General features: G+C 42.0%; 1 protein-coding gene across 30 annotated transcripts in view; it reads right to left on the bottom strand.

Annotated features, from left to right (window-relative positions):
* Nucleotides 1-10,000, bottom strand: part of EBF3 (EBF transcription factor 3) — a 124,787-nt gene that overhangs the window by 36,448 nt on the left and 78,339 nt on the right. For 19 of the 30 annotated variants that reach the window (XR_010473349.1, XR_010473350.1, XR_010473351.1 and 16 more), the window contains 2 exons: nucleotides 5,435-5,516; nucleotides 2,341-2,485 (listed from right to left, as the gene is read on the bottom strand). Coding sequence is in view for 18 of the 30 variants with exons in the window: in XM_065066702.1 (XP_064922774.1) it covers nucleotides 2,341-2,485; nucleotides 5,435-5,516 (227 nt within the window). In the remaining 12 variants the exon portion in view is untranslated. The remainder of the gene's footprint in view (nucleotides 1-2,340; nucleotides 2,486-5,434; nucleotides 5,517-10,000) is intronic. The other 11 variants (XR_010473353.1, XR_002422856.2, XR_002422857.2 and 8 more) reach the window with 1 other exon arrangement.

Below are 10,000 nucleotides of genomic sequence, written 5' to 3'. Positions count from 1 at the left end.
CCCTGACCAGAAGGAAACAACGATTTTTCAAGCAAGCGAGGTTACAATTTGGGGAATTTCCTTTGCAGGTGGCATCGTCCCTGTTTTAAGAAGCTGGAGCTTATTCCAGCTCCACGAAAACCCTGAGGAGTTGTGGGGTGGTTTCGAAAGGCAGGAGCAGAACCGGTGGGTGCTGCTCGTTTTCCCAAGGCTGCCCCGTGGCACCCGTAAGGATGCTGAGCGCTCTGGAACCCTCAGCTCTGAAACCCTGGCTCTGCCCTTCTCTCCCACATTCAAGGGCATTTTCATTCTCTGCCCCCATCTTACAGGAGTGTTTGCTTTTACTTATTTAGTTACTATAATTGTTATGAGTAGTGGGACTTCAAGAAGCCGCGCACAGATTTTCACATTCATTTGCAACGGTGCAGCTTACTTGAATGAGCGTTTATGGGAGGTTAGGCAAAGAGGATTTGGCACTCTATTTTTAACATTCAAATAAAGCAAATCAATTACCATATCGCAAAAAAAAAAAAAAAAAAGAGCTATTGGTTAACGACATTTATGTAGATCTTGTGTAGCACGTAAAAGTGGCCTTTATTTTTCTAAGCGATATTTTCTGCTTAGAGTCAAATTCTTTTCAAGCAGCTTACAAAAATAAATACTTGTATTTTGCTAAGATCATAATGGCTCATTAGAAGAGGCTGAATTTGGACCTAGACTAAAACCTAACACCACAGGGCTGAGCATGCTTACTTGAACCTATAATGTTGCTAGTTCTCGCTCTCTGGGGAAGGAGAGGACTAGGGGAGAGGATTCAGCCTTCTTAATTGTGAACCTCATTAGTGACGGTTGCTAGGCAAAACACACACCTACCTTCGGTGCATATGAAAGAGATAAACAATACGTCATAGACCATAATGACTCTGGTGCTCAGGGCGACCTTTAATTATTATATTTTCGTTCTCTTATACCTTAGTTATTAATGCAGAAAAACAAATTAGTTTCGTGTGTGTGGACTGCAATGCATTTGTAAATTGTTTTCCATTTTTTGGTGTCTAGATTGTATTTCCTTCTAATAATTTTTTGCTTGCCTCATTCATTTCTCTGTGTGCCCATTGGTAAATACTATTTGAAACGTAAAATGACAATGATTGCATTAGCAGCTTAGTATTCTGTTATTACTTTAATTAATTTTATTACTGTAAAAACCATGATCCTGTCAATATGTTAGTAGCAACTCGCAAGAGGAGTCCCATGGAAATGGATAGGTGGAGTCGCTCTGGTTTTGAAATTCTCACTCTAAGAACTGAAGGTGTATTTGGCCTTTATGCACTTCATTTTTGGTCGGCCCTTAAGTGGCCAGGCAGTTGGACCACACTATTATTGTAGGTTGTTTACAACTGAAAATATTCTATTCTATTCTATTCTATTCTATTCTATTCTATTCTATTCTATTCTATTCTATTCTATTCTATTCTATTCTATTCTATTCTATCCTATCCTATCCTACCCTACCCTATCCTATCCTATCCTACCCTGTTCATTTTATTGAAAAACAGGTTACCTGAGAGTCATTTTGTATCTTTACCTTGGTGTATTTTACAGTACAAACAAAGTGATATCTAAATCTAAATGATGATTTGGGGCTTTGTGGGCGAATAAGTACATGTATGCACGTGTCTGAGCGCAGCTGCAATTGTGTGCGAGTGATTCGGAGGCTGATGGGCTCCAGAAAGATAGTATTTCGCAATTCTGGATTTCCAGAGCCACTTTCCATTCTCCTCTTCATCTCAGCCTATCTTCTTGTAGCAGTTCAGGCAAGAAGTCAATCACATTGAGTCAGTCTGAAGAAAAACATTTTATGCTGTTTTTCTCATACAACCCCCCTCCTGCCGTAATCTGCAGTAAGGCCCCGCCACAGGAAATCGCCCTCACAGTAAATTCTTTACAGATTGGATCATGTTTTTACCATCCACTTAAACTTGCATACATAACCTGAGACTGTACCTCTGGAGCAAGGAATATGACAAGCCAAAATAAAATCAAGTCAAATTAAATAGCAAGAAAAAGCTGCAAGCAAAACAAGACTGAAAAAAAAGGAAGAAAAAGATGAAAAATTGGTTGTGACTGCAAAACTGTAAGTATTAAATAAAGAAAGAAGTCAGAAGCAAATTCAGTAGCGACCGTATTCTGGTTGACAAGGGCTGAGAAATACTAATGGACTTTTTAATGGGTGGTTTGATGGATGAGAGAAGGAATTATGTAAAAGTAAATGTAGTCGTGTATCAACATAAAGTATGATGCAAAAACAAAAAAAAAAGCATCGCAAATAAAAAAAAAGACATGTAAATGTGTGCCTACCATTTTCCAGATAAGAAGGGGCCGTACCTTCTGAGGGGTCAAGGCGGCGAGCCCGCCTCCCGTGTTTGGAATTGTTGTGTACAAACATGTTGTCTGAGACAGCCAGCACGTGGCCATCCACATTGACTGTTGTTGATACAACAACCTGGAAGAGACAACAAAACCCAGCAGTTTTTAAAAACCCTACAGCTTTGCACACGCACACGCTCACAATCAGCTTTCTCTGAAGACAAAACACCACGGCGCGTTTCTTTTCGCTTTAAACGAAGTGAATGACAACTCTGAATACATCTTTGTTTATGTGGCTAACACTGGTGATTTTTAACCCACAATTGTTTCTCTTCAGAACCTGCTACACTAATTAGAGTTTAATCTCCTATTATGCTAACAAATGAATTCGATTCAGGGAAATATTCTTCTAGCCATTAGTTTCAGAAACACCCCTCTAGCCACTCATTTTAAAAGCTGCTGTTTTGATTGATCTGTTGATATATTGATTAGATAGTTTATCTAATTAAAATTTGTTCGCTTGAGACTTCCTTCAAATGAAGGATTCCAAATAAAAAAAAGCTTAATAAATCAGGAACCATCGTAACTCCCCATTTTTTCTTCAGTAAATGATCTCCAGGTCAGTTTTACAATTACATTTAATGTCTGATAATGAACTTTTTTGCATCTGAAAAGACCGACTTGAATATGAATAGTGAAAGTGTTTTCAATCCATGAAAAGTATCCCTTCTCAAGTTCATTTGGATGGTGATTGACCCTGGTATGTCAATGGAATTTCCTCCTTTATTTTTGAGTGAAAGGCTCCTATTCTTGTGTCCAGGTTCAGAGTCCGGCCATAGAAGAGATGATGGATAGGGCCTTCTTTGGCTTCCAGCTGCTTCTCAGTAGAAAAATGGAAAAGGAACATATGCAAAACGCACAACCTTCCCGATAAAAACACCTACACAATGGAGTTGTGAAACTCCTTCCAAAAACGATATCGCGTGAACACGAGCCAAAGAGGAAACTCTGAGATGCGTCTGGGTTTGTGTGGAACACGGCTTCATAGGTCCATCGCTGTCATCCCAGACTGACATTTACATCCTATTTAAATACTCCAGCGTGGGCCCTCTGGTGTGGGTTCCAGATTTTCTAACCAAAGCGATAACTGCTTTGGTTACGTTAGTAGAGTCCTGAAAGTCAACGGCTTAGTTAGGCCTTATCAACCTAACCAGTGATGGCGGCAAAAGCTGGCACACATTTTGGCTTTCATCTTGCATTTCTTTTACTTTTGGATAGAGCGAAAATGATTGCCAGGTTTCTCACACCAGCTCCCACATCCAAACTCTTAACGAACGAAACTAGAAGGAGAAGAACTAGCCTCCTTTCGCACAGAGCTGGTCCAAGGCATCAGAAGATCATTCCTCCCTGTTTCTATGCTTTGGATCACCTCCGATCCTGTTTCTTACTCACGGGCCATAATTCGCTTTCAGCTATCGCTGCACCTTTGCTGTGGATCCTGCCTCCTTCGAGACAACCACCTGCGGGACCCTTTCCGACAGCCCGAGGGCAGCGCCGCTTCCCAGCCTTTCTCCTCCCAGACGTGGACGCTTCCACTCTTGTCAACATGCACGTCGGAGGGTGCTGAGGTTGCACGCTCAGCTCGCCCCAGAGCAGCTGCCAGCCCGACGGGCTCGCTGCTTTTGCTTTTAACCAGATTCGCGGACTTTAAGAAATATTGCAAAACACGCAAGCTTGATTTCCAGCAAAGATTTCTGGGTTTGGTGCCTAGAACACGGTATATTAAAAAGACAGAGGAAGGTGTATATAAAAATGACAACTATTTTTGTTCTGTCATGTATATATAGGTCAGTCACCAAGGGAAAATACTGTAGTTCAGCAAAAGAAAGTAGACATGCTATGCTTTGTTATACCGGCTTATTCCTGCAGTGCACCTAAAGAAAGGTGCTGAGACAGTGAAACCAGTTAAAAACATTGTTCAAGATCTGACATACTGTTAAGTCCAGTTAAACCTTCTGAGAGGCAGGGAGATTAGCTAAAGAGACCCAGGAAAGTCTTTCTAGTGCCTACTGGCTCCATTGTCGACCACAAGATCACTCATGACTGATGCTTCATTTAGTCATTGGTGAGACAAAGAGGACATTTCCACTCATTCCAGGTTTGACCTTCTGTTCTGTTCAGATGGATCAATATCACCAATGCCACGTGAAGCTGAGATGCATGAAAAATGGAAGCTTGGCTCAATTGTTTTGAAGAAGTATTTTTTCCAGCTACAGATCTTTTCTGTTGGCTGGCACGAGGGTGCTGGCTTCACCGGTTGGTTGGCTGTGCATGAAAACAGATGTCACATGTTTTGCCATCAAATTGAACCACAAAGTTATTCTTCTCAAAAATGAGAAAGTTTCTAACATCTCCGTACTAGTTTATTATTAGTCTCAAGTATGAACCATTGTGAAATATCTTGAAAGAAAAAAAAGATAGGTTTCCTAACAAGCATTTCAAATGACCCCAAATACGGAGGAAATCATTTGTCCATCACACCAGCTGTCTCTCTGTAGTGCCATAATTCACCACAGGACATTGCAAAGGCTGTAAGGAGAAAGTGAAGCATTAAACATTTTCTAACACAACTGGAACAAAAATATGTGGGTCGGGCCACCACTGTTGGATTTACAAGTTGTGAATGTGAAAAAAAAGCCCAGTGTGAGATCCAGACTTCACTGCGCTCCACGGTCTTGTCTGTTAGTAAGGTTACGCTACTCAGTCTACATATGTAGAACCTCTGCAGGTCTGAGCACACGGCACACTACAGCGCCAGGTGTTAGTATGAAGGAAAACTATGGAAACACTTTCCAGGGACCCATTTTTTCGGCATTGATCCATTACAGTGAACTGCAGAACTCGGCGAGTCCCAACAACCACCATTGAAATCAGTGGGGGAAAAGTAAAATATCAACAGCACATATATTTTTTGAGGGCACACAGCATTGGAACTACACTAAGGAGAAGCACTGATACTGTTTTTTTCACTAAAAGAAAGTTCAAGATGAAGACGTAGGTCTCTTATAGACCTTTTATTCTGTACCTGGAATCTTCGCATGTCTCGCGGGTTGCCTGCATTCTTCAAACAGTTCTGATTGCACTTGAGGAAAAACTTTAGAAAGAATCTATAAAAATACAAAATTGAAATCTATTAGATTCATCAAAATGTAAATCCAATTTTTTAAAAGTTTAATAAAATTTAATCATAAATAGTTATACCCAAAAGAATACTGGTAGTGAAATATTACTTTCCTATTAGTTAATGAACTTATTTTAAAGCATAAGATCTCTGTCGTAAACAGAACATTATTGCCAGAGAAAGGCAAATTTATATTTTTAATTTTTCAACAACTACAAATGTATTGACTCCAGGCCATATCCTTAGCTCGGTGTGGGAAAGTTGGTTTCAATGACTCATTGACTTCAAAGGCAATGACTTCCACCAGATGAGAATTCATCTCTATTTTTTTAATACGTTTTCTTTTTTTCACAACTTATATTAGCAGTAATGACCTCTACGTTGAAAAAGTCCAAGGTAATGAATGATCAATCTTCTAAAAAACCACCTGGCTTTGCCTCTGGTTTGGAAACTCTCACTATTCAAAGGGACTCGATCCAGCTCCTGCTGACTCCGGGGAGATCCGGGCGGGATCTGCCCACCGGCAAGGCCCCAGTTCCCTTATTGTTTTTGAAAGGAAAGGAACGTGGCAAATTAGGCCCTGTCTTATGACCTCTTCAACCTTTGCCAGCCTTTAACTGTGAGGAGCCACTCTACCCAGGGGTGGAAATCCAGCTGATTTTGCTGAGCAGCAACCAGCAATTGTTTAGGACCGAGCCTTATCATCGAGGTGTCTCCTGATAACTGTTTTTGCAGCAACGCTGCATCCCAGGAACACAGCAAGCACTTATAGAGAGGAAAAGAGCTTGGAAAGGTGCAAACTCCTTTAATCCTGCCCTCCTGTACTTGCTGGGGCAGAAGCTGATATGGGCTGTCTCCCCGCTATGGGCTATGCAAGATGAGACCCTGACCATCCTGCCCTCAGGCAGGAGGACGTCCACAGCCTAACGCCTCCTCTGTTCTTTATGTAGCTGTGTTTTTACGTTTCATTATTAAAAAAATGTTCTCTAAGTCTGTTCTTTTGGCTAATGATTGACAGCTAATGGCAAGAAATGCTGAGGACTTTCTCCTCATCTGGAGTTTCTCAGATGCACCATCCCAGCAGCTTGTGCTGCCCAATTTCATGCACGTTGAACAGTGAGGTTAGTCTGAGCTTTTATAATACATTTAGAATATGAACAACTATTATTTATTCATGCCGATCTTTAAAAGTGACTGCGACTATTCTCTCCGTATACATCACACAGAAGTTTCCATGTGCCAACAGCGTTCCTGGCAGGAGCCAACCCAGATGCCTCTTCCCTTCTTCACAACCCAACACGGTCCAACCACGGCTGCACCATGTTGGCTGGGAGCATTACAGAGGAATGTCCCATATCACACCCTGGTGCTTCTGATCACAGAATCACAGAATGGCTGTGGTTGGAAGGGACCTCTGGAGATCAACCAGTCCAACCCACCTGCTAGAGCAGGTTCACCAGAGCAGATCACACAGAATCGCATCCAGATGGCTTTGAATGTCTCCGGAGAAGGAGACTCCACAACATCTCCAGGCTGCCTGTTCCAGGGCTCTGGCACCCCAAGAAATTTCTCCTCATGTTTAGATGGAAATGCTCTTCCTTTCCATTTGAACCCTGAACAGGACCCTAATATTAATATGGGATGCTAACGATGGAAGAGTGATCTCATATCAGACAGGCAAGTAGGGAAATGACTAGTTGTACTGAAACTGTGCATAGATAAACCGATGCTGTCAGTTCAGCTGAATGCACTTCTCTTTAAAACTTCCTATCCCAAAATCTGCAAAGGGGTCGAGCTGAAAGAGAGCTGGATTTCTGCGCTGGTTGGTTGATGGATCTCCTGGCTCAGATGCTCTCTCAGACTCAGCTTTTCTGAGCACTGTTGCAGAGACACTGTCAGTGACCCCACAAAGCCACATCTTTGTTAGCGACACCCTCACTCCAACTTAATCTGCCTTGGGCTTTGGGTTATTTTAAAAATACTTACGATCTCCAGATCAGCTGAGTAGAGCCTAAATTTAATGGCATTTCTCTCACACCTCTGTTTCTCGCACATCTTCCACCACGTGGACTGCGATGGTGTGCAAGGACCAGCTGATGCCCACGTCAGGATGGGACCACCAGGCGCTGGGGAGTCAAGGAGTTACAGCTCCTTGGTGCCACAGCTGGGCTCAAGAGGAGTTTCATCTTATCTATTTTTTTCCTGATCTCAAATGGGTGTTGCGAGGCTTATTGAGCTAATGTTTGTAAATTGCTCTGAAATTCTCCAATGAATTGTGCACGAGGAATGCTAAGTATTGCTCCTCGTGGATTGTTTTAACATGAAGCATTCCTGATGAATTGTTTCTATACAGACAGCTCACATCCTGTCAAAAAAAAAGGGCCATTAAGAACCCTTTCACTAAACATCAACTGGAACTGTTGTTTGTTCAATTATTTCATGAAAAAAGACCTGTGCTTGGTGGAATTGGACATCTTCAGGTTTACCAGGATGAACCTGAGCATTGGGCTAAATATTGAAGCCACAAAGCAGGGGTGAACACAAACAGCACTCAAATGTCAGCTCCGCTGCATTCCTCGATACTGAGATATTCTATTTTCTTTTTTTAATCTGTGTTGTCCACGAGTTCAGGGAGCACAGGTGGCACCAATACAAGATTTTCAGAGGCAGATAACGTCACTTAAAAACCATGTTCCCAGGCAGGGCGGGCACTTCTCAAAGCTTGCCAGGAGACAACTGACTTAATTGCTCCTCTCATCTGCCCAGCAAGAACCATGGATGCTCTGAACCCATCGCTACCGTAGATATGGGGCCGGGGGATTTCCCTGCGAAGCCGGTGCTCCCAAGACGAGATCGCTGCAAACCAGCAAGGAGCTGGATCCGAGCTCGGTTTGGTTGTGTCTCAATCTTTATTACTACCAACAGAATAAGAAGGCAAGTCTTCCTAGATTTGACTCTCCCTGCTATATTTTGTATTATATGCACAAATTGTAGTCTTTTTTAATAAATACAGTCTTGGAGAACAGCCTTCCTAAACATATTCAGCTGCTCCTAAAATACTGATATGGAGAAAAATGCAGTCTTTGTGATGTTTCTTTGCGCTGATTTTTTCTCGCTGCTAGAAAGGGGACTGCTACCACCCTAATTAAAATGTATTGCCTACCACAAGACTTCACTATTTTAAGATAAAATTTACATCTTTTATTAACTCACCTCAGCTATACACTTAGCTCGTGGTGCCTCTCAACGCCCATCTGCCATCCGCGTACAGTAAGTCACTTGATATTCCACCCACCAATTTTTCCTAACAACCACTGTGCAATTAAACCCAACACGTTCTGTTGCGAGGTAAATTAGGCACACCTGCGGCCAGACTTCATTTGAACTGCATCAGAAAAGGACCTAACAAGGTGAGAGCGTACCACAAAGTTATAGGCCTGTCAAGCAATTAGGTTTTCACTTCTGGGACATCCGCACAGTGCAATTATGCTACACATTACAACCTGGCTAATCTTCTGAACAAATGTCATGTCTCGGAGAAGCAAGTAAAAGCAGTTCATCTGCAAATGTGTCTGCTCTTAAGCCTCCACCTTATGCACATAACAACCTAGGGGAGACTTTTTTGTGATATGAAAGATGTTTTTTTTCCGTAGAAGATTTTTTAAACCCTGCAAGTGCCTTTTCATCCTTTTCACCTCTTCTTAACCTTTTTGAGAGGAGGTGTTGCAGCAAATAGACCAGAAAGACTTTTGTACTTGAATTTCAACGCTAAGCAAGAAAATACTTGGTATTACAAGCATAAGCAGCGGCTTTACTTTGGTCTGATTCAAATATCGTTTGACTAAAGGAATATTTGTCGTGGAAACCCACCTATTACGTCCTAGAAACATCATTAGTAAAGTGTATTTCCACCCAAACAGGAGCATCATTCATGCAAATAAACCTCAGTAGGAAGGAAATGTCTAGTTCTTCATGCTGAGTGTGAGTGTCCTGGCCACAAGAGCCTAACCCAAAATCTGCCCCGACGATGGGTGAGATCTCTGGTGAGGAACTCAGCCAAAACCTGCAGTGACAAGCTGCTTCCACCCCTTTATGGAACAGGATCTTCCCAATGTCCGACTCAAAGAGGACAGAGGACAGAAAACTTCATCCGCACTGCCAGCACCATTTTGTTTTACTCCAATAATACTGTTTCATTTTCATCTACGTTTCAGGTACATGGTTAGTCCATTAAATTAAGACTACAGATGAGATCTTGCTATATTGCAAAATACATAATTGTTACGATATGACAAGCCTGTTCTACTTTCATGAGTAAAAAAGCTTGGATTTGGGTCATTATCTGCAGTTCTGAAGTTCTCTGGGAGAGAAGGCGTCCGCAGGGGCACAGCGCTGTTACGGGCTGGATGCAGAAGAGAGCGGGAGAAGAGGAGACATTTGAAGTCAAATGGTAATTCTCATCCTTTACTC

The sequence above is a fragment of the Columba livia genome, chromosome 6, assembly GCF_036013475.1.
Source record: "Columba livia isolate bColLiv1 breed racing homer chromosome 6, bColLiv1.pat.W.v2, whole genome shotgun sequence".
Taxonomy (NCBI): domain Eukaryota; kingdom Metazoa; phylum Chordata; class Aves; order Columbiformes; family Columbidae; genus Columba; species Columba livia.
This window is presented reverse-complemented; position numbering and strand designations above follow the sequence as displayed.